Source organism: Arachis ipaensis, chromosome B8, assembly GCF_059453495.1.
Source record: "Arachis ipaensis isolate K30076 ecotype BB chromosome B8, ASM5945349v1, whole genome shotgun sequence".
NCBI classification, from domain to species: Eukaryota; Viridiplantae; Streptophyta; class Magnoliopsida; order Fabales; family Fabaceae; genus Arachis; species Arachis ipaensis.
In genome coordinates, this window is record NC_142443.1 from 131,684,609 (window position 1) to 131,710,176 (window position 25,568).

The 25,568-nt window shown below is 42.2% G+C and overlaps 1 protein-coding gene and 2 pseudogenes across 1 annotated transcript; all 3 read left to right on the forward strand.

Moving 5' to 3' along the window:
• Window positions 1–233: 233 nt before the first annotated feature.
• LOC107611525 (phosphoribosylamine--glycine ligase, chloroplastic-like) lies at window positions 234–4,178 on the forward strand (annotated as a pseudogene).
• Window positions 4,179–5,144: 966 nt separating this feature from the next.
• LOC148549876 (uncharacterized) lies at window positions 5,145–6,605 on the forward strand (annotated as a pseudogene).
• Window positions 6,606–11,966: 5,361 nt separating this feature from the next.
• Window positions 11,967–13,220, forward strand: LOC107611524 (uncharacterized). The gene has a single exon (XM_016313438.1). It carries the CDS (start codon window positions 11,967–11,969, stop codon window positions 13,218–13,220), a length of 1,254 nt encoding a protein of 417 aa, XP_016168924.1.
• Window positions 13,221–25,568: the final 12,348 nt, after the last annotated feature.

Here is a 25,568-nt window from a genome sequence, read left to right on the forward strand (position 1 = left end):
TTGCCGTGACACAAGATGGTAACAATAATATTCTCCCTATTACTTTTGCTATCGTAGAGTCTGAGACGACTAAGTCACGGTCGTTTTTCCTAAACAATCTAAGGATGCATGTGACACCACAAGAAGGGCTGTTGCTTATATCTGATAGATCCCAAGCAATCGAAACCACATTGAGAGCCAATGATAGTGGTTAAAGACCTCCTAATGCTTTTCATGCGTACTGTGTCAAACACATGGCAGCAAACTTCATGACCCATTTCAAATCATCAGAGGGTAAGCGATACTTGATGAATGCTGCATATAGTCCAAGCAGGGCTGGATACGAGTGGTATATGAATGCATTGAGAGGGTTATCCCGTAAGATGTCAGATTGGACCAACAAATTCAACAAGGAGATATGGTTACAACATTGTGATAGTGGTCGTAGGTTTGGGAACATGACTACAAATCTCACAGAGTGCATAAATGCAGTGTTAATGGGTGCGCAGTATTTACCGGTAGAAGCTATTGTTAGATGCACTTACGAGCGATTGCAACAATTGTTCGTCATAAAGGGCAGGGAGGCACAGTCACAACTGGCGGCTGGACAAGAGTTTTCACAGTGGCTGTACGTGCTATTGAGAAGAATAGGGAAGGATTGTCGAAGATGCGCGTAACACATTGTGATAGGAGGACCTTAGTGTTTGTGGTAGAGGAGTTAGAGCCTCTTGAGAGTTGGAGTCTAGGCTCATTTCGTGTCTGGTTGAGTGCGCGCACATGTGACTGTGGTATTTTTAGTCTCTTCATTTTCCGTGTTGTCATGCACTTGCAGCTTGTGCCGCTGCAAGTATTGATGGGGGAGATATGTTCATCCGGTTTACAGGCAAAAAAACGTCTTCAAGGTGTATGGGGTAGAGTTTCCACCAATACCAGATAAAAAGCTATGGCCGGAGTGGTATGGGACACGTCTGCATCCTAATCCCGCCATACGACAGAAAGCAACAAAAAGATCAGTTTTTATGAAATTCCAGAATGAGATGGACGAGGTTGTGCGTGCAGAGAAAAGATGTGGGTTATGCAGGCAACTAGGCCACACTCGGAGAGGGTGCCCGAACCAGCCAGTAGAGGATGACTAGTTGTGTGTCATTTTGTATTTATTTCGTAGTTGTGTTTTGAAATCTTTTAATTGTCGTGTTAGCTATCAATCGTATGTTGTGTTTATTTATTTTGCTATTTTTTTTGTGTTTTATAATTTAATGTACTTCATGGGTCTCAAAAAATATGCACAAATACCATATAAAGCAATATTATACAAACCACTAAAAAATGTTTATCATACAAGAAAATTAACAATAAATTACATTTTACAAGGAATTCAAAGTAATCAAAATGATACAGTACAAAATAAGTAACTAAAATAAATCGGCAATGCTGGTCAGGTGGGTAGTGAAGGCAATCCCCCGTGCCACACAATGGGGGCTGTGTCTTACGTGACGATCTCGTCGGCCGGGCGGTGGAGGAGGTGGGAAATGCGTAGGATGACGATACTGTGGCCACGGATATAGCTCTGTCTGATAGTGAGGAGCGTTAAGAGGATACTATGGTGGAGGAGGCAGAGGTTGTGATGCAGTCATCAACTGCCCATAGTCGACTGATGTTGGTGTGGCATATTGAGCATTAGGGTTTACTAAATAACCGATTCAAATGTCATAAATCTATGGTCTTGCATTTATTTTCTAAATCTATGGTATATTATTATATTTTTTTTGTAATGTCAAGTGTGCAACTTTTTCACCTGTTTGGTAGTGCACAACCTGTTTGATGAAATGCCTGAACGAATTTTGTGCCCAACATTATAATACTAATTTGAGTAATTTCTAAGCTCCATTTCTCGTTGATGATGCTAATTTCGTTCAAACCATAACAGGTTCTTGAATTTTTGTTTGCAGGGGATCAGTGAGTTATAACAATGTCATGTGTCATCTTCAACGTTGGAGCTTCTTTCAACCTTCATGGATGCTCTCATGTTGGAGATTCTAACCCATTTCACCTTAGAGTCCAACACTCTGTGTTGCAGAAGTCGTCTTCTACTTCTCTTTTCCTTTAGAACTTGAATTTTAGGAGCTCCAATGTTAGTCTTAGCGCCTCAAGCCCAAGCCATAGTGTTTTCAAATGCCCTGCTCAAAACTCAGTTATCAGGTTCTGTTGGGTTTGAGACAAACAATAGTTCTCGTAAGCACTGTACTTACTCTTTATCTTTTTATTTATAAATTCCCCTGTTTTTGTATTATGTAGAATCAGTTTTCTACATAATTTAATATATGTAGTTTTTTGGTAAAATAAAGTAAGACAAATACACTAATAATTTCATCTATAAGACCAAATATTTTTATGCCCTTTTCTTTTTTTGGAGAATCCATATTCTAAAACCAACACAATTGCATTGCATGGAGATGGAGTAAAATCTTAGCTAGAATGTCCTCAAAATCTTTTCTCTTTATTCAAATGAACTTTTGCAGATATGTACATGAATAGAAATGAGAGCTTTCAAGTAATTGATTGGCTACTGATAAATATAGGAGCCTTTGTTTCTGCTAAATGGATTGATGAGTTCAAACTTTTCAATTCTGTGACATTGTCTTTATTTTCACATGTTTGCTCACTAACTCACTTTCATTTCTGTGCAAAAGAAGAAAAGGTGATTGTTCTTGTTATTGGTGGTGAAGGACGTGAACATGCACTTTGCTATGCTTTGCAACGATCACCATCCTGTGATGCTGTATTTTGTGCCCCCGGCAATGCAGGAATTTCCAGCTCTGGAAACACCACTTGTATTACAGACCTCAATGTCCATGATGCAGCAGCAGTAATCTCATTTTGTCGTAAAACACGGGGTGGGACTAGTTGTTGTGGGACCTGAGGCTCCACTTGTTGCAGGTCTTGTAAATGAATTAGTTAAGGCAGGAATCCCAACTTTTGGCCCGTCTGCGGAGGCTGCAGCTTTGGAAGGTTCTAAGAATTTCATGAAGCATTTGTATGACAAGTATGATATTCCAACTGCTAAGGTCTGTTTCTCATTGATCAAATTAGTAATTTATCCTTATTTTATTGGACCTGCTTCTTTGTGCATTATTCTTTCATGCATTGTTTCTAATTTGTCTCGTTGAATCTCGTATCATTCTTATTTTAAGAGGATTAGTTAAACCTGTATTCTGTTGGGTTTTGGATGTGTAATGTCTTATTAATCCTGGATTAATTAATGCATTACAAAATATTTACAGACCCATCTGTTGCAAAACAATATATTCAAGAACAGCGAGCTCCGATTGTTGTCAAAGTAGATGGACTGGCTGCTGGAAAAGGAGTTACCCTTGCCAGGACACTGGAAGAAGCATATGAAGCTGTAGATTCAATGCTGGTAAAGGGTGATTTTGGTTCTGCAGGTTGTAGGGTAATTGTTGAGGAATATATAGAGGGAGAAGAAGTATCATTTTTTGCATTGGTTGATGGAGAAAGTACAATTCCACTTGAATCTGCTCAGGACCAAAACGAATTGGTGATGGCGATACAGGGCCAAATACTGGCGGCATGGGCGCATACTCTCTAGCTCCTGTATTAACCAAGGAGCTTCAGTCAATAGTAATGGATCATATTATCACCCCAACAGTGAAAGGAATGTCAGCAGAAGGTTGCAAGTTTGTTGGCCTTTTGTATGCTGGTCTTATGATTGAGAAGAAATCTGGCATGCCGAAGTTAATCGAGTATAATGTGAGATTCGGTGATCCAGAGTGCCAGGTCAGTTAAAGTCCTGAGATGGTTGCTTGCATCAAAACAATTATCGGTTTATATACAAAATTCTGTGTTTATGTTACTAATGTTGAGGCTACGTTGTTAACCGATGTATTTCATTTTCCCTTTGGGAATTTTAAACAGGTTCTCATGGTTCGGTTGGAGTCTGATTTGGCACAAGTCCTGCTTGCGGCTTGCAGAGGAGAGCTGAGCGGGGAATCTCTGAACTGGTTGCCCGGGTCGGCCATGGTAGTGGTAATGGCGAGTAAGGGATATCCTGGAAAACATGAGAAGGTAACATTGATTAAAAACCTTGAAGGAGCTGAGCATGCTGCCCCCTGGTAGGTTTCTATCGCCAGGATATTGGTTGGACAGCCCTTTCTCAAAAACAATATGCGACTAGAGGATAAACTATTAGAAGAGTGATATTTACTTATTTAGGCACTGATCAATAACTGTCAATCCTCATTTGATGAATCTTGTAATTTGTTTTTGTGTAACAAGATTAGGTAATGTGGTTACAACATAAACCATTTGGAGGAGAATGTGGAACCTCATAAGAAATTATTGGAAGAGTCACATTTAGGCACTGATCAATAACTAACTGTGGTTACAAGCATGAGAATGGCGAGTTTTTGTATAAAACACGTATAGTATAATTGATCTAGTACTAAGTTCGGGTCTTTCTAATTAATTCTTTTCGGTTTCTCTTTTTGTAAAATTGGTTAAAGTAAACTATGATGCTAGTCAGAGTTCTCTTAATTGGTTAGCAGGTTTTGATCGTCTCATTCGTAGTTTTGATGGGTGTCAGAGAAAATATTTGTCGGAGAAGTTAGAAAATGCTAGTGCTCTCTAGGCTAAGCTCTATACTATTTGGAGGGATTTAATTTTTGCTTGTGAATATGATTTTTGGGATCATTTTTGTGAGACAGATTATTTGGATGTTTTTTTTGTGGTTGTTACGGATTCGGTCCACGGATTCTACACCCGGGATAGTCCTCGAACCCGGCTACCCGAGTCTGACCCACCAAGACCTTCTAGAAAGTCCGAACCGGCCCACTAGAGCTCCTAACCAACTTTCGAATTCAAACGTCTCCCTTATCTTAGCCAAACAAGATAAGATAAGACAGCTACCATCACCTATAAATAGAGGACCCAGGTCCCTCCAGGTATTCATTCATCCCTCATACCTTACACCTCTCAGATCCATTCTGACTTGAGCATCGGAGTGTCTTTGCAGGTACCTCCCCCCATTACTCCAGTCAAGTGATCAGGCATCTGCCTCAACCCGCAAGTTCTCGATCCATCTCTCAACCCGTACCAGAGACATCTTGTACATTGGCGCCATCTGTGGGACTGGCACCGGTTGAGTCGGAATGGCGGACGAACTTGAAGAGCATTCCATTAGCCACCAAGATGACTCCAGAACAAGAAACCCTACTCCAGAACACCAAGAAGCCGTACTCCACGAAAGGATAGCAAGCACCATCCATAACAAAGAGAATGGCCCCGTCATCACAAAAACACGACATCCTAAAAATTCGGAAGATAAGTCAGCCCAGATAATCCAAGAACTCTGCCACCGAGTACAGGAACTCGAAGGTCGGGTTGCCACTAAGGAAAAAGGAAGTCACGCGACCTCCAGATCAAGATCTCGCCGCGGTAGATCGCCAGAACGGCGACACGCCAAGAGACACGATAGAAGCACCTCGTGCGACCTAAGACACGACAGATCACCAGAACGGCGACACAGCAAAAGGTATGACCGCAGCGCCTCCCACGATCCTGTTCACACGGACGACGACCAACGATACCGAGAGACCAAACGCATGAGAAACGACCACGTGATAATGGGAGCCACCCCCTTCACGGAGAGAATTTTGAAAGCGAAACACCCCAAAGGCTTTGATAAACCCACGGACATGAAATACGACGGAACCAAAGACCCCCACGAGCACTTAACGGCCTTCGAGGCTAGAATGAACCTAGAAGGCGCCACCGACGCTGTTCGATGCAGAGCCTTCCTAGTAACCCTAGCCGGGCCAGTAATCAAATGGTTCAATGCCCTCCCCAACGGGTCCATAGCCGGTTTTTGTGACATATCACGGAGGTTCATGGCCCAATTCACCACCAGAATCACCAAGGCCAAACACCCCATCAGCCTATTGAGAGTCACACAGAAACATGACGAGTCCACAAGAAAATACCTCGACCGATTCAACGACGAGTGCATAACAGTCGACGGGCTCACAGACTCGGTCGCAAGCCTCTGCCTTACAAATAGACTCATGAACAAAAACTTCCGAAAATACCTCACTACCAAACCAGTATGGACGATGCACGAAATACAAGGCGTCGCAAAGGAGTACATAAATGACGAAGAAGTAAGCCAGGTCGTAGCCGCCAACAAACGGCAACACGGCAGCACACAACACGGCTTGCCGGCAAACCGACATAACCCGACCCCCAAAGAGAATCAGAGAGAACACCACAAGCCGATAAACGCAAATCGACCCCCCAGAGTCGGAAAATTCTCCAATTACACACCACTAACTGCGCTGATCACTGAAATATACCACCAAATAGCAGATCGAGGCATCCTCCCGAAGGCCCGACAGCTAAAGGAAAGAACAGGCGGCAACAAAACCCTATATTGAGATTATCACCGAGGATACGAACATAGGATGCAAGACTGCTTTGACTTTAAGGATGCCCTCGAGCAAGCTATACGAGACGGCAAACTCCTCGAGTTCGCCAGATTCATCAGGAAACCAAGACGCGTGGAAAAGGAAAGATCACTCGAAAGAGAAGGACGTAACCCGAGAACACAAAAATAGGGCCCCAGAGAAAGCCCGGAAGCCGACCCAACCATTATCGTAAACATCATCACAGGTAAAGACGTCCCGGGAAAATCGAAGTCGGCACTAAAAAAGGACCTCAAAATACTGGCAGTTAGACAACAAGACTCAAACGCTACCAATAGAGCAATAACATTCTCCCCCGAAGACTGCCAGCACGGCACCTCGGCGGATGATGCCCCCTTCGTTATCTCGACAAAAATCGAAACCGGGCTGGTAAGAAGAATACTAGTCGACACAGGAGCAGACTCCAACATCCTTTTCAGAGGGGCTTTCGACAAACTCGGACTCCATGATAAGAACCTCCAAACACATCGCAACAGAGTAACCTTGCTAGGGGACAACTTCCTCAAATCAGATGGCTCCATTATCCTCCCCTTTACCATAGAAAAAAGAGACCAGAAAAAGACAATACTATCCGAATTTGTAATCCTTAAAGACTCTACCGCCTATAACGTCATCCTCGGAAGAAAAACTATAAACGACCTCTCAGCAGTCATCTTCACCAAATACCTCCTGATGAAGTTCACAGCGGAAGATGGCTCGATCGGGACTATCCACGGAGACCGGAAAATCGCGGCAGAATGCGACAACACCAGTCTAGCCCTACGGAAGAGATCCCGAGACGCGGCCGGCATATTCTTAGCAGACCTAGACGCCCGACAAGATGGGCAACCTAGACCAGAACCTGAGGGAGACATGGAGAAGCTACAAATAGACAAAACCAGAGAAGAACACCCCTTCATCAACTGGAACCTTCCCTACGACCTCAAAGAGGACCTCTCCCGCCTCTTGAAACAAAACAGAGACCTGTTCGCATTCATACCCGCGGATATGCCAGGCATAGATCCCGACTTAATGTCCCACCGACTGGCCGTTGACCCTATGGCCAAAGCCGTCGCACAAAGGAGACGGAAAATGTCCCCCGACCGAGCCGCCGAAGTTAAAAAACAAGTCAAAGCCCTCCTCGAAGCAGGCTTTATTCAGGAGTTACCCTACGCGACCTGGCTGGCTAACATCGTACTAGTCAAAAAAGCAAACGGTAAATGGCGAATGTGCGTCGACTACACGGACTTAAACAAAGCCTGTCCGAAAGACGCTTTCCCCCTACCAAACATAGACGGATTAGTAGACGCCGCGTCCGGCCACCAATACCTTAGCTTCATGGACGCATATTTAGGGTATAACCAGATACTTATGCACCGACCCAACAACAACAACAAAGCCTTGTCCCACTAAGTGGGGTCGGCTACATGAATCAAACGACGTCATTGTGCTCTGTCATGTATCATGTCTACAGAGAGACCATTTACATGTAGATCTCGTTTGACCACCTCATGGATGGTCTTCTTAGGTCTTCCTCTATCTTTCGCCCTTTGTCCATCTTCCATCTCATCCACCCTCCTGACTGGATGTTCTATCGGTCTTCTTCTCACATGTCCAAACCACCTGAGATGCGATTCAACCATCTTTTTCACAATGGGTGCTACTCCAACTCTCTCCCTTATATCTTCATTCCTTATTTTATCCAATCGCGTATGACCACTCATCCATCTCAACATCTTCATCTCTGCCACACTCAGCTTATGTTCGTGCTCCCCTTTAGCCGCCCAACACTCCGTACCATACAGCATAGCCGGTCTTATAGCGGTGCGATAGAATTTACCTTTAAGTTTTAAAGGCACTTTTTTGTCGCATATAAAACCAGATGCACTCTGCCATTTTGACCAACCTGCTTGGATCCTATGATTTACATCCTGTTTAATCTCTCCATTATTCTGTATGATGCACCCAAGATACTTAAAACTTTTAACTTTTCGTAAGATGTTTTCTCCAATCTTCACCTCTATATTGGGGTTTTCCCTTCTCAGACTGAACTTACATTCCATATATTCCGTCTTGCTACGGCTTATGCGCAGACCATACACTTTTAGAGCTTCTCTCCATAACTCCAACTTCTTATTTAGGTCTTCCCTTGACTCTCCCATAAGGACGATATCATCGGCAAAAAGCATGCACCATGGCACAGGCTCTTGGATGTGCTCTGTGAGTACTTCCAAGACTAATGTGAAAAGGTATGGACTTAAGGATGATCTCTGGTATAATCCTATACCAATAGGGAATTCCTCTATCACACCACCTTGAGTCTTCACACTAGTTGTGGCCCCATCATACATGTCTTTAATTGCCCGAATATATGTGATCCTTACTCTCCTCTTTTCTAAAACCTTCCATAAGACCTCCCTTGGTACCCTATCATACGCTTTTTCCAGATCAATAAACACCATATGTAGATCCCTTTTATTACTACGATACATCTCCATCATCATTCTTAATAGGTATATCGCTTCAGTGGTAGATCTGCCTGGCATAAATCCAAATTGGTTCTCTGTTACTTGTGTCTCTTTTCTCAACCTCCGTTCTATCACCCTTTCCCATAACTTCATAGTATGACTCATAAGCTTAATCCCTCTATAGTTTCCGTAACTTTGTATATCCCCCTTATTCTTGTAGATAGGTACCAAGGTGCTCTTTCTCCACTCATCAGGCATCTTCTTTGACCTTAAAATCTCATTAAAAAGCATAGTTAACCAATTGATGCCTTTTTCTCCAAGACCCTTTCAAACCTCAATCGGGATATTATCAGGTCCTACTGCCCTGCCATTTTTCATCTGCTTTAGAGCCTCTTTTACCTCGAAGTCTCGAATCCTTCGATAGTAGTCAAAGTTTTGATCTTCTTCCCTTGTGCATAATTGACCAAGGCTCGGAAGAGTCTTCTGTCCCTCATTAAATAACTCGTAGAAGTAGCTCTTCCACCTTTCATTAATCTTCTCCTCTTGAACCAATACCTCTCCATCCTTATCCTTTATGCACTTAACCTGATCCAAATCTCTCGTTCTTCTTTTTCGGCTCTTTGCGATTCTATATATAGCTTTTTCTCCTTCTTTCGTGCCCAAAGATTGGTAGAGACCCTCATATGCTCTTGTTCTTGCTTCACTTACAGCCACTTTTATTTCTTTCTTAGCCGCCTTATATTTTTCCCAATTATCTGCATTGCGGCATAAAGACCACTCTTTAAAGCATTCCTTTTTTATCTTTATCTTTTCTTGTATACTCGCATTCCACCACCAGGACTCCTTGTCTCTTGGTCCTATTCCTTTAGATTCACCAAAACTTTCTTTTGCTGTTCTTCTAATAACTTCTGCCATCTCCCTCCATATCTCTTCCGCGCTTCCATTCCCATCCCACTTTGCCTCTTCTCCTACCCGTCTTAGGAAGCTTCTTTGTTCCTCACCTTTCATCCGCCACCACCTCGTCCTTGGGTTCTTCGTATGATGTCTTTTCCTCAACTTTTGCTCAATGCGAAAATCCATGACGAGCACCCTATGTTGTGTTGTCAAACTCTCTCCCGGGATAATTTTACAGTTAATGCAAAATTTTCGGTCGACTCTCCTCAACAAGAAGAAGTCGATTTGAGAGCTTGTCATGCCACTCTTATAGGTTATAAGATGTTCATCTCTCTCTTTAAACCATGTATTTGCGATGAGAAGATCAAAGGTTGAGGAAAAGTCCAAAATAGTTTTACCCTCGACATTGATCACCCCGAAACCATGGCCTCCGTGAATACTCCCATATCCAGTCACTTCTTTCCCAACATGGCCATTTAAATCTCCTCCTAAGAAAATCTTATCTCCCAAAGGTATGCCTTGAACCAAACTCTCTAGATCCTCCCAAAACCTTATCTTGTGTTGTTCGTCCGAACCCACTTGCGGTGCATAGGCGCTAATCACATGGAAAGCACCTCCCTCCACCACAAGTTTGATAGAGATGATCCGATCTCCCACCCTCTTGACATCCACTACGTCCTTCTTCCACTGCTTATCCACAATTATTCCAACCCCATTCCTATTCTTCACCTTTCCTGTATACCAAAGTTTGAAACCAGAAGTATCCAACTCCCTAGCCTTTGCACCAACCCATTTCGTTTCTTGTAGGCACATAATGTTAATCTTCCTCCTTGTCATGGTGTCCACCACCTCCATGGACTTTCCTGTTAGAGTGCCTATGTTCCATGTCCCAAATCTCAACCTTCTGTCGCTTCGACCTTTACCTTTTACTTTGTGAACTAGCTTGTTTACCCTCGTCCGTTCACAAAAATGCGAGAACCCTTGCTCATTTAACACTACATCCGGGCACCGATGCAGCGGCTCTTGCTTTGACACCGTACTCGAGCCATACGGTGCGTTGCTTCCGAGCAACGACCTAGCTTTAGCGCAATAATGTCTTTGATTCATGTCATGGGGGTTCGGCTATATTTTTATGTTGGTTGCCGAAGACCTAACACAACCCTCCTCCTTTATCCGGGCTTGGGACCGGCTATGTACCGTAAGTGTAACATAGGCGGAGTTACCTATGCACCGACCCGACGAGGAAATAACGGCCTTCATCACTCCCGACGGCACTTACTGTTACAAGGTCATGCCCTTCGGCCTGAAAAATGCCGGAGCCACCTACCAAAGACTCGTTAACAAAATATTCCAAGACCTGTCCCGGACCAAGCTAGAAGTCTATATAGACGACATGCTCGCAAAAACTGAATCTAGCGAACAGCTCATCACTGACCTTGAGCTCATAATAAACACCTTAAGGAAACATCGAATGCGCCTCAACCCAACCAAATGCGCATTCGGAATGGAAGCAGGAAAGTTCCTCGGCTTCATGATCACACAACGCGGGGTAGAGGCAAACCCCAAAAAATGCAGAGCCGTCCTCGAAATGGCAAGCCCTAAAAACCTCAAAGACATCCAAAAACTCACCGGCCGGTTAACCGCATTATCCCGCTTTCTCGGGGCATCAACTCAAAAAGCGCTCCGTTTTTTCAAGCTCATGAAAAAAGGAATCCCCTTCAAATGGGAAGCGGAATGCGAAAAGGCATTCCAACACTTTAAGAAAGTCCTAGCGGAACCCCCGGTCCTCGCTAAACCTCAAACAGGAGAGATCCTTTACCTATACCTATCTATAACTGAAGAAGCCCTCGCTGCAGCACTTGTCCAAGAAGACGAAAATAAAGCCCAACGACCCATCTACTTCATAAGCAAAGTCCTACAAGACACGGAATCACGCTACTCACGCCTCGAGAAACTGGCCTTCGCACTCCTCATGGCATCCCACCGCCTTCGACAATATTTCCAAGCCCACCCTATTACGGTCCGAACTGACCAAGCAGTCCGACAGGTCCTACAAAAACCCGACCTAGCGGGGAGAATGCTGGCATGGTCTGTCGAACTGTCCTAATTCCAAATAAAGTTTGAACCCCGAAACGCAATCAAAGCGCAAGCCATGGTCGACTTCATCGCCGAAATGACGCCAGGAAACCCCACCCCCGAAACTTGGAAACTACACGTAGACGGTTCATCCAACACCACCTCCAGCGGAGCCGGAGTCATACTCGAAAGCCAAAACGGGATCATAATCGAACAATCCGTTCGATATGAGTTCCCAGTTTCCAACAACCAAGCAGAATACGAGACTCTTTTGGCCGGTTTAATTCTAGCAAAAGAAGTCGGGGCAAAAATTTTAGAGGTATGCAGCGACTCACAGGTAGTCAGTTCCCAAGTCAACGGGGACTACCAAACACGAGACCCCTTACTCCAACAATACCTCACCAAGGTAAACAAACTGAAGGAAGATTTTGATCAGGTAACCATTCAACATGTCTCCCGAGAACGAAATGCAAGGACATACCTGCTCTCAAAATTGGCTAGCACCAAACCAGGACACGGTAACCGATTGTTAATTCAAGAGATCGTCAGAACACCATCTCTATCAAACACCACCGACAACAGCCTACCGATCTCCGACCGAGAGTCATGGACCACTCCCATCCTACAATACCTCCTCAACGGAGTACTACCCAAAGACCCTAAAGAGGCAAACCGGGTAAAAAGGGAAGTCGTCAACTACACCATCATAACAGGACAACTATACAAACGGGGATTCTCGCAGCCCCTACTCAAATGCATCGAAACCGGAGACACGGAATACATACTTCACGAAATCCATGAGGGTTGCTGCAGCCATCACATCGGAGGCAGAACTTTGGCCCAGAAGATCATCCGAGCCGGTTACTTCTGGCCCTCAATCATCAGGGACTCCATACAAACAGTCAGGAACTGTGACAAATGCCAAAAGCACTCCAACTATCATAAAGCCACCCCACACCAGCTCAACATAATCACAGCAGATCGGCCGTTCGGAACTTGGGCCATTGATCTTGTCGGCCCCTTCCCGACAGCCCCCGGGCAGCTCCGATACATCATTGTTGCAATTAATTACTACACCAAGTGGATCGAAGTCGAACCCCTGGCCTCCATCACGGCTATCCAGTGCCGTAAATTCCTCTGGAAACACATCATCACCCGATTCGGCATCCCGGAAGTAGTAATCTCGGACAACGGAACACAATTCACCGACAAGAAGTTCAGGAAATTCTTGGAAGGACTACACATATCCCAACGCTTCAGCTCGGTAGAACACCCCCCAGACGAACGGGCAAGTCGAATCGGCAAACAAAACAATAGTCAAAGGACTTAAAAAAATGGCTCGACAAAGCCAAGGGACGTTGGGCAGACAAACTCGGATCGATCCTCTGGTCATATCGGACCACCCCCCAAAGTTCCACCAGGGAGACCCCCTTCCGCATGACATACGGAATAGAAGCCATTATCCCAGTCGAAATTGGGGACCCCAGCCCGAGAAGAACCATCGGGGTAACGAAGAAAATGCCGAACGAGACCTCAATGACAAGGTCACGTCGGTAGCCCACATGAGAGAGTTAGCCCTAAAACAAAAAATAAAAATAAGGTACAATCACGGGGTAATACGGAGAGACTTTTACCCGATGACCTGGTCCTACGACGAAACAATATCGGAACTCCAACGCCAGGGGAAGGAAAACTCACCCCCAACTGAAAAGGACCATACCGAGTCAAAGGAATAGTCGGGAAAGGAGCCTACAAACTCGAAAAGCTCGACGGAACCGAGCTCCCGAGAACCTGGAACGCCGCTGATGAACAGATTTTTGACGGTTTAGAATTTCACAAATAAAATCTCGTTGAAGTATAGTCTCTAAACCAACAATAATCCTTTCATGCAAAAATTTGTTTGTCACAAGTACAAACCCCTAAAATCTATAAACCGAAGTATTTAAACCTCGGGTCATCTCTCAAAGGACTTGCAGGGTAGTGTTCTTGTTATTGGTTATGGACTTGTTTATTTTGGGGTTTTGGATGAGGAATGTGAATAGTAAATGGTAGGAAAACTTTATTCACAAAATGGTCTTGGCAAGGTTTGGTTGTCAAGGGTCTTCATCATTATCACTAGCCACAAGTATGGTAGTTGCAAGGATTAATCCCACTTAGTCATCCTTAAATCGATTAACAAAGGAAAGTCAAGTGAGTTATATCAATCCTAGTCCATAAGTCCTAGCTTTCCACTAATTGGATTAATGAAGGCTAGAGTTAATGGCTATCAACTATCAATCAATTGGACACTAGTGACTCAAGAAATCCTAAGTTACCTTCTCAAGCCAAGAACATAAAATTCTAGTCTAACATTCTTCCAAGCATTTAATCAAACACTTGGAAGGCACAAAAGAAAAGTATAGTCAATCACAACAAGAATGAATTCTAACTACAATTGAATGTAAAGAATTAACAACAACAATCAAGGAAATCACAATTATCATGAATGACCTCAAATTGCATTATTGAAAGAAAATAAAGAGAACAAGAGTATCTCAATTACAAAACCTAGAAACAAAATAAGAGAAATTACAACAAGAGAATAGGGATAGAGAGAAGAACCAAAGTGTAGCAATCATCAATTGAAGGTAGAAGTGGAAGGAGACTTGAATTAAACCTAGAACTATGAGATCCTAATCTAACCCTAATTCCTAATCCTAATTCTAGAGAGAAGAGAGAGCTTCTCTCTCTAACTCTAACTATTTCTAAAACTAAACTATGACTCATGATTAAAGTATATCCATTCCTCTTCAATCCTTGGCTTAAATAGCATCATAAATGAGTTGGATTGGGCCCACAAGGCTTCTCAAATCGCTGGCCACGTGTTGCATTAAGTGAATCATGTGCCACCAACGGCGCGCCCGCGTACCGTGCGCGTGCGCGCCCCTATGCACGATGCAACTATGGCAAATCTTATATCGTTTCGAAGCCGCGGATGTTAGCTTTCCAACCCAACTGGAACCGCATCATTTGGACCTCTGTAGCTCAAGTTATGGTCAATTAAGTGCGAAGAGGTCAGGCTTGACAGCTTTTTGGTTCCATCATTTCTTCATGAGTTCTCAAACTTTACATGCTTTTTCTTCATTCCCTTAATCCAATCTTTGCCTCCTAAATCTGAAATCACTTAACAAACATATCAAGGCATCTAATAGAATCAAGGTGAATTAAATTTAGCTATTTTAAGTCCTAAAAAGCATGTTTTCACTCTTAAGCACAATTAAGGGAGAAGTTATAAAACCATGCTATTTCATTGAATAAATGTGGGTAAAAGTTGATAAAATCCCCAAAAATCAATACAAGATAAACCCTACAAATGGGGTTTGTCAACCTCCCCACACTTAATCCAAGCATGTCCTCATGCTTAAGCCAAGAGAGAAACAAAGGGTATCAACATTTATTCAATGTAAATAAACTATATGCAACCTAAACTATATGCAATTATCTAAATGGATGCAACTAAATGCAAAATGGTTTTACCTACTTGGTTAAAAATAAATCAATCCTCCAAGTCATACGTGCACAAGTAGGGCCAAGATCATATAACGATTCATGAATCCTACCAATTCGAATATCAAAATGAAGTTCAAGTAGACTTGCGAGAAGAACGCTCATGAAAGCCGGGAATCAAGGAATTGAGCATCGAACCCTCACCGGAAGTGTTTGCACTCTAGTCGCTCGGTGTTTGGGGTTGATTCTCTCAATTCTCCCCTAATCATGCTTTCCAAGATTTGTTTTTCTTCTAACAATCAACAATTATTCAATGCATGCATACATGTATCATGAGGTCTTTTCTTTAGGTTGTAATGGGGCTAGGGTCAAGGTAGGATCATATATGGCTAGTGGACTTAAGGATTTGAATCTTTGATTAACTTAAACTTTCCCACCTAACCTATATAATGACCTATACAATTAAGTACTAATCTAACTACCCATTCCTCACTTTTTCACATACTCATGCATTTTCTTTTCATTTCACAACACTTATGCATTGATTCTTATTGAGCTTCATTTTGGGGCATTTTGTCCCCTTTATTGCTCTTCTTTTTTTTTTTCTTTCTTTTTCTATATACATTTTTTTCTTTTCTTTTCTTTTTTTCTTTTTCACTTTTATTTCTTTTTCTTTTCATTTTTTCTTTTTTCTTTCAAACTATACACAAGAACATCAATGCATAAGGTCTATACATTTAATCAATACATGAGTATGTACCAATTCCTCAATATAAAAATACAAAACACAAACATCCTTTTATCCCAACCAATGTCCCAAAGTTTTCCCACTCTTGGATGACACTCACACTCACTAGCCTAAGCCAATCAAAGATCCAAATAAAGGACATTCATTGTTTTCCGCTTTAAGGCTTGTAATGTGCTAAAATAAGAACAAGTGGGTTAAGCGTAGGCTCAAAATCGGCTAACAAAGGAGAGTAAAAGGTAAGGCTATTTGGATAAGTGAGCTAATGAAATGATGGCCTCAATCATATAAATGCATGAATACAAGGAATAATGGGACATATAGATTCAAACAAATCAAAGATTACAATCATAGAAAGAGAACAATTACACGCAAGAAGGAAAATAAGTGGTTATAAGATGTAACCACACTATTAGGCTCAAATCTCACAAGCTTGTGTTCTTAGCTCAAAACCATGTTCCAAAATAAATTCTTTCAAGCAAGTTCAACAAAAATTTTCAAATTGGTAGGGTGCCCTAAAAACATAGTTTTTTTTTTTTTTTTTTTTTTGGAAAAGAAATCATCACCATAACCAAGTAGTCCTAATATGAAAGAAGTGGTAAGAATATGTACAAATTCTAACTAACATGCAACCTATCATGCAATGCAATAGCTACTCTAACAAAGAAAAATAAAAAAAATTTGGTGTTGAAAAGGAAATTGTTACCCATGGAGATCGGTCGAATGACCTCCCCACACTTGAAGATTGCACCGCCCTCGGTGCATGCAAAGGAGAGCAAGGTGGATGGGTTGCTACAATTGATGAGCTTCTTCGAAAGGTTGTACAGATGACTTGTTCGTTGCCCCATTTAAAAGCTTTTTCGTTTTTCCTTTCTTGGTGGCCAGCCTAAAAGGAGAGAAAAAGAAAGAAAATTAAGCCTACAACAAAGATATCAAAGTAAATAGAACATAGGCGGGGGCTAATGCCAGATAAGAGTATGATTCTCTACTACATGGTAGCTACAACATGTGAGTGAGAAATCAATATAAGCAAAAAGCATATCAACTGATACTTGATGCAAGAGTAAAGTTAAGGCATGGAGAGTATATTGAGCATCAAGATCAAATAAGAATTGACACAAACAAGATTAGTGATACGCATGAAAGCATTTGATTCTATCCTAACTCAATGATGAAGCGGTACAAGAAAAAAACAAAGGGTAATGAATTAGGAAGGACTAAAGCACTAATCTTGTGTGTTGACAAATATTACAATTAATGTAACAAGTCATGAAGCACCAAAACAAATGCAAGAAATTCTCAACAATTTAGTGAGAGAATTCAACACCATTATTAAAATGAGAAATTTAGAAAATAAAATGAGAACAAATAGAATTAAAATGCAAAGAATAAAAGTATGCAAATGTAATAGACAAAAGGAAATGGAAGAAGAGAAAAAAAAATTTTTTTTTTATATTTTTAATTTTTTAGTATTTTATGTATTTATTTATTTATTTATTATTATTATTTTTTTTTTATTAAAAAAAATTTTCTTTTTTTTTTATTTATATTAAAAGAGAAAAGAAAAAAAAATCTTTCAAGAGAGGAAAAAGGAAAAAAAATAAGAAAGAAAGAAGAAGAGAAGAGGAAAGAAGGAGAAAGGAGGAAGGAGAAAAGCAGGGTGCAAATCCGCGCGCGCGCGCACAGCGCGCTCACGCGTGGGTGCAGCAGGGACGATCCGCGCGCGCGCGCACAGCGCGCTTACGCGTGGATGAGCTTGTGCTCCCAGCACAATGCTGGCACAACGCGCGCACAACTCTCTGGTTTTTGTACCAGAAGTTGCGGAAGTGCAATGTGCGCGCTTGCGCACAGCGTGCTAGCGCGCCGATGGCCTTTTTTTTTTTTTTTTTTTGCCCAAAAAGCAGAAAAAATGCCCAAGAGCTCCCTATAATGTCCAAAACTCTTCTTTATTCAATCAAATATCAAACAATTCACAAAATTACAATTTGATTTTAGGATTTATTCATCTACTACTAATGAATACAACATACTAACAACCAATCTTTACAAACAAATCAATAATGGCAACTCAAATCACTTATTATACAAAACCAAAAGAGAATGGAAAGAGGTTACCATGGTGGGGTGTCTCCCACCTAGCACTTTTAGTTTAAGTCCTTAAGTTGGACATTTTGAGGGGCTCATTGTCATGGTGGCTTATGTTTGTACTCATCCTTGAATCTCCAAGGATCCTTGCTTCTCAATTGGTTGACAGAATTTCCAACCATTTTCGTCAAGCTTGGGCAAAGTTCTACCCAAGATATGAGTCCCCATAGTTGGTCTTCACCTAGCGAGCCGGGGTCCCATATCTTATCTTCGCTCTCGTCTTCAATTTGATCTTCATACTTTTTCCTTCCGGGTGGTAGACATATAGAATTCTCTTTAACATACCAAACCCTCCGTTGAGACCCATGCAATGTGGCATTCTTCCAATCATCGTTCCTATGCCTTGAAACCTTGACCTTAATGAGCCTAATTCCTAACTTGCAACCACTACACAATTCTCTTTTTCCTTTAAGTCCACAGAGAGCTCTAAGTTGTCTATTATTCTCAATCAAACCATATTCAAGTGGGAAATTAAAGCCTAGAGATAGAGATTTTACCCACTTAAATGTTGTATTGGATGGTAAGTTGGGAAGGGATACCTCCCCACACTTAGACAATGCAGGGTCTACTTCCTTGTACTCTTCTTTGTGTATTTCCACCTCTTGACAAATTTCTTTAATTTCAACCATTTCCCTTTTACTTGGCTTGGTGTTGTCTTCAAGAACCTCGGTTTCTTGCCCAATGGGAGGTGATTCAATTTTGGATAGAAATTCATTGATGACTAAATCCATCTCTTGATCAACCTCTTCATAGTCTTCAATCTCAATATACATCGTGCCAACGTTTTCCTCTTGGTAGCTCTCTTTCTCATTGCTCACCAAGGGTATGGGAGGTTGTGCACACTCTTCTATAATTTCAACTCCATGTCCAATGGGAGAGGATTCCATTGTAGAGAGAAATTCATCCATGATTGAATCCATCTCTTGATAAGCCTCTTCCAAGTCTCCAACGATGATATGCCTTGGGGGTTGCGCACCTTCTTCAACTTCAATATCAAGCTCCTTGGAAGAGTGCTCCATGAGACTACATTCCCTTGGACTTTCAACATCTCCTAAATCTTCAACCACTTCTTCCTTTTCTTCAATGATTATAGGTTCCTCTAGTTGCTCCAATACAAAATTTGACTCCTCTTTCTCCACCGAATTTTCCAATTTCTCCTTCATACTTTGCTATTCTTTTGACTTTTCACATGTGGTCACGGAAGTACCTTGAGTATTCAAGCATTGGTGGGCTAAAGTGTGCACCACCTTGGTCAAATTGGTCACAAACTCAAGTGTATCCCGCTTCATGGCTTCTTGTCCTTGGAGTAACAAAGTGAGAGGATCGTCTATTGGGGCTTGGGGTGAATAGGAAGGTTCATTATTTTGGAGAGAGGGTTCATAGTAGGAAGGTGGTTCTTCTTGGTAAAGGTATGGAGATGATGAGTATTGAGGTGGTTCTTGGGAGTAATCTTGATATGGTTGTGGTGATTCTAGAGGTTCTTGCTCATAATGGCCATAAAAATATGGTATGGATGATTGGTTATATGATGGATATGGATCATAGGGTGGTGCTTGGTGATGAAAGGCTTGTGAGAATGGTTGAGGTTCATGTTGAGGATGAGATTCATAGGCATATGATGGTGGTTGTTGAGTGTCACAAAAAGAATCATCATAGCCGCTAAGTTGGCATGCATTAGGATGGAAATTATACCTATAAGTATCCGGAGGTTGTTGCCAATAGGAGTGATCAATTCCTTGAGGCTCTTCCCATCTTTGTTGGTTCCATCCATGGTACATGTTGCCGTTAAAGTCCACATTTCCTACAACACACTTAGAACCAAACTCAAAGCCAAAGTGGTGACAATTCATAATGAGAGAACAAAATAAAACTAACAAAAATTAAGAAACAACAAAAGATAAACCTATTCACAATATTCACATATGTACAATAACCAATAACACAACACCATTGCAAATCCCCGGCAACGGCGCCATTTTGATGAACAGATTTTTGACGGTTTAGAATTTCACAAATAAAATCTCGTTGAAGTATAGTCTCTAAACCAACAATAATCCTTTCATGCAAAAATTTGTTTGTCACAAGTACAAACCCCTAAAATCTATAAACCGAAGTATTTAAACCTCGGGTCGTCTCTCAAAGGACTTGCAGGGTAGTGTTCTTGTTATTGGTTATGGACTTGTTTATTTTGGGGTTTTGGATGAGGAATGTGAATAGTAAATGGTAGGAAAACTTTATTCACAAAATGGTCTTGGCAAGGTTTGGTTGTCAAGGGTCTTCATCATTATCACTAGCCACAAGTATGGTAGTTGCAAGGATTAATCCCACTTAGTCATCCTTAAATCGATTAACAAAGGAAAGTCAAGTGAGTTATATCAATCCTAGTCCATAAGTCCTAGCTTTCCACTAATTGGATTAATGAAGGCTAGAGTTAATGGCTATCAACTATCAATCAATTGGACACTAGTGACTCAAGAAATCCTAAGTTACCTTCTCAAGCCAAGAACATAAAATTCTAGTCTAACATTCTTCCAAGCATTTAATCAAACACTTGGAAGGCACAAAAGAAAAGTATAGTCAATCACAACAAGAATGAATTCTAACTACAATTGAATGTAAAGAATTAACAACAACAATCAAGGAAATCACAATTATCATGAATGACCTCAAATTGCATTATTGAAAGAAAATAAAGAGAACAAGAGTATCTCAATTACAAAACCTAGAAACAAAATAAGAGAAATTACAACAAGAGAATAGGGATAGAGAGAAGAACCAAAGTGTAGCAATCATCAATTGAAGGTAGAAGTGGAAGGAGACTTGAATTAAACCTAGAACTATGAGATCCTAATCTAACCCTAATTCCTAATCCTAATTCTAGAGAGAAGAGAGAGCTTCTCTCTCTAACTCTAACTATTTCTAAAACTAAACTATGACTCATGATTAAAGTATATCCATTCCTCTTCAATCCTTGGCTTAAATAGCATCAGAAATGAGTTGGATTGGGCCCACAAGGCTTCTCAAATCGCTGGCCACGTGTTGCATTAAGTGAATCATGTGCCACCAACGGCGTGCCCGCGTACCGTGCGCGTGCGCGCCCCTATGCACGATGCAACTATGACAAATCTTATATCGTTTCGAAGCCGCAGATGTTAGCTTTCCAACCCAACTGGAACTGCATCATTTGGACCTCTGTAGCTCAAGTTACGGTCAATTAAGTGCGAAGAGGTCAGGCTTGACAGCTTTTTGGTTCCATCATTTCTTCATGAGTTCTCAAACTTTACATGCTTTTTCTTCATTCCCTTAATCCAATCTTTGCCTCCTAAATCTGCAATCACTTAACAAACATATCAAGGCATCTAATAGAATCAAGGTGAATTAAATTTAGCTATTTTAAGTCCTAAAAAGCATGTTTTCACTCTTAAGCACAATTAAGGGAGAAGTTATAAAACCATGCTATTTCATTGAATAAATGTGGGTAAAAGTTGATAAAATCCCCAAAAATCAATACAAGATAAACCCTACAAATGGGGTTTGTCAGCCGCCAATTTACGACGATACTACACATAAAGACGCTCCTCCCCTAAAAAACTATGCCCTTTTACTTATCTGAACTTTATTTTTCTTTTCTCTAGTATAGTTTTCTTTCATTATCTTCGGGTACTCTTTCCCTCCCAAAACAAAAAATGGAGGGTTTTAACGAGGCCCAAACTTAATAAAATTTTATTTTTACAAAAATACATTTGCCAATACCACTATAACGGCAAAACAAACAAAGCGGCCAACACCGAGGACCGATCACCCTCGGGGCCTAACAAACGGATATCCTCAAACACTACCGAACAGCCTACCGAAGGTCCTAAGTCACGACGGCTTCAAAATATAAACGGCTCGAAAAACGAAAAAGCCCGAACGGCCACAATCATACAAGAGTCATTAAGAAAAGCAAGTTATAAATGGCCACAATGGCATAAAAAGTTCAGCAAAAAGTATCAAAATACACGGCCTCAAGGCCAACAAACATCCAAAAAACTAACAAGTCCCATAAACCAATACAACAAGTTATAATAAAAAGCTACTCAAGGTCAACGATCTGGCCATCATGGACAGTCTTGAAAGCCCCCATCACAAACACGTCCACACCCGGAGCCAGCACCAAAGCCTGAGCTCTCATCGTCTCCTCGGTAGCCGCAATCGCACCCTTTGCATCAGCCAGCAACTCCACCTTCTCCCTCTTCAAAGCAGCAACTTCAGCCTTCAGAACCTCCATCTCGCCAAGAAGCACGGCAGCCTGAGACTCAGCATCGGAAGCCCGCTTCTGCTCCACACCCAGCTGAGATAGAAGTGAAGTCTCAACCTCGGAAAGACGGAGGACCTTAGCCCCAGCCTCCTTGGAAGACTTCACCGCCTTCTCTCTCGCTACCTCGACAGCCTCAAGCTGCTCTCTCAACTTGGCCGCATCAGCTTGGGAATGACGGAGCTTCTTATACAGCAAACCGACCTGAACCATCACCAGCTCAGCCTTCCGGACAATAACAGCAGATCGGAGGAGGGCGCGATATACCAACTTGGCTTGAAAAGACACATCACAGTCATCAAAAAATGGCTCGGTGCCAGGCATCAGGTACTGATCTATAAACCCTAAAGCATCGAAACGCCGATCCATCACGGTAGGAACAGCACCCTCCTCCCCCAAGTTCTCACTACTAGGTTCCTCAAGCTTCTTTCTCTTCCGAGAAGCCTCGGCAGCTGAGACCACAACGACTTCCTCCTCAGGCGAATTCACGGGACCAGGGGAAACCTGAGCACCAACCCTAACCCCAGCCGAAATCACCTCCTGAGATACAGCTCGGGAATCCACAGCAGGATTCGAGACAGGGGTAGAAGGAGATGCCGACGACCCCTCCTCCCGATCCATTGCTGCCTTCAACCTCGCCAGAGAAGTCAAACCACCAGCCATCTCAACTGAAAAAACCAAAGAAATACACAAAGTCAAAAAATCGGTAAAACAAACATAAAAACAAAGAAAATGATAGCCACACACCAATATACATTCGGCAGGCCACAGGATCCCCCATGACGTCCCGAGGATTTAACGGACGTTCCCCGAACAAATGCCAAAGGACACTAGCGATGTCCTTATCCTCCGGAGACAAACCATCATATGAAACTTTGGTCAAAATCAACGGTCCAGCACCGAAATTCCAATAAGTCGGGAATCGACGCTCGCCCTCTAACGTCAACCAAAAAGGATGATGCCCCTGAACAGGGCACACTTTAAAATATTCTCTCTTAAAACCATGGAAAGAATCTTCAAATAAACCAAATATACGACGATGAGGCTGAGCCCTGAACGCCATATATCCTTTCTTATGCTTCTCTTCCTTAGTCGGAAGAGTACACAAGAAAAGAAAAAGAAAAATAGGAACAGAGACCGGAAGATCGAGATATTGACACACAAGCTCAAAGGAACGAACAGCCACCCAACTATTTGGATGAAGCTGAGATGGCGCCACGGAACACCGACTCAGCAACTCCTGAACAAACGGCGAAAAGGGGAGCCGCACACCGAGTCGAGTAAACATTGATTCATAGACCCACATCCAGTCCGGCACGGTCGGTGAATTGAGGTTCAAATAACAAACCCGCTCATCAGCGTCAGGGAGGGCAAGCTCATATTGCCGCTCCATATCACCGCCACCGCAAACCGCCCCCTGATCGCGGAGCCTTTGGAGATCAGCCTCTGTCATCCGCGACGGAACACCCCACACATCGCTAGTCACCCAAGTATAGCGGGAGGGGACCCCCTGGAAGGGGCTATCGGAGTACCCACACCCTCACTTCTCCGCCGATGCATACCTAAAACAGGAAGGAGCACCACCATCAGCCACTAACCCTACGCAGAAGCAGAGAAGACAACCAAAAACCTACCACCTACCACCAGTCCAACACAGTGGTGCTCAGCCCCTCCAAAACATAATACCACCACTACCCAAAACGCAAAACACGGTACAAGAAAGCAGATGGCAAAATAATGCATGGCAAATACGGAACAACAAAATACCACATAATGATGAAAGCAAAAGGAAACTAACCTGGCAATACAGAAAGCAAGCCTGAAAAATGTTGAAGCAGGAAAGCAGAAACTCAACCATAAAGAAACACCAGAACGCAAGGAAGAGAAAGAGATTTCTTCAGAGAAGAGAGTAAAAGAGAAATGAAACAAACAAGGGAAGTAAGAAGGAAAGACAAAACGGTTTTAAAAAAGACAAAAAGATGCAAATAGCCCCGGAAAGTAAAAATGGGCGTAGGGGCAATAAAGGAAAGCTACCCAAAAACATCCCCTCACAATAAATGCTCCCTTGGAAAATGAAACCAATAAAGCATGCCTCGAAAAACGCAACAGGCGCAAGGACGCAGAAGAGTCGCATCAACCTAAAAGGCCAGACGAAACCTCGGCTTAGCCACAAAAACCAGGGCCAGCGCACCGACCTCCCCTCAAAGGCATCAAACGACGACCCAATAAAATAAAAGAAGGCCACAAACGGTCAAAACCATACCTCCCAGCGACAGACCGACCTCGCTCGCTCTCCCACTGCGGGGGCAACTGTTACGGATCCGACCCACCAAGACCTTCTAGAAGGCCCGAACCAGCCCACTAGAGCTCCTAACCAATTTTCGAATTCAAACGTCTCCCTTATCTTAGCCAAACAAGATAAGATAAGACAGCTACCATCACCTATAAATAGAGGACCCAGGTCCCTCCAGGTATTCATTTATCCCTCACACCTTACACCTCTCAGATCCATTCTGACTTGAGCGTCGGAGTGTCTTTGCAGGTACCTCCCCCCATTGCTCCAGTCAAGTGATCCGACATCTGCCTCAACCCGCAAGTTCTCGATCTATCTCTCAACCCATACCAGAAACATCTTGTACAGTGGTGCATAGAAAGAATTTTGATGATATTATGCTGGATAGGAACCTAGTAAAAAAATTTAAGAGATTATGAATTAAAATTGAAAGACTGATATTATCTTGATTCAAAGAACAGCCACGATTGATCTTATGACTAAAAATGCTTCAAGTGCCTAGTATGTAAAATAACTTTTACCTTAGAATGAACTTCATCATTTTATATACTTAGATAAAAATTAAGTCAATTAATTGTTTTTTTTCTTTTCTTTTATATCTAGACTATAATAAAATGTTCGGGTCTTTATACATTTTCTTTCAAAAAAATAAAAAACTAATACTAAATTATCAATTCATCTATTTATCAATTTATACCATTCTATATTATCA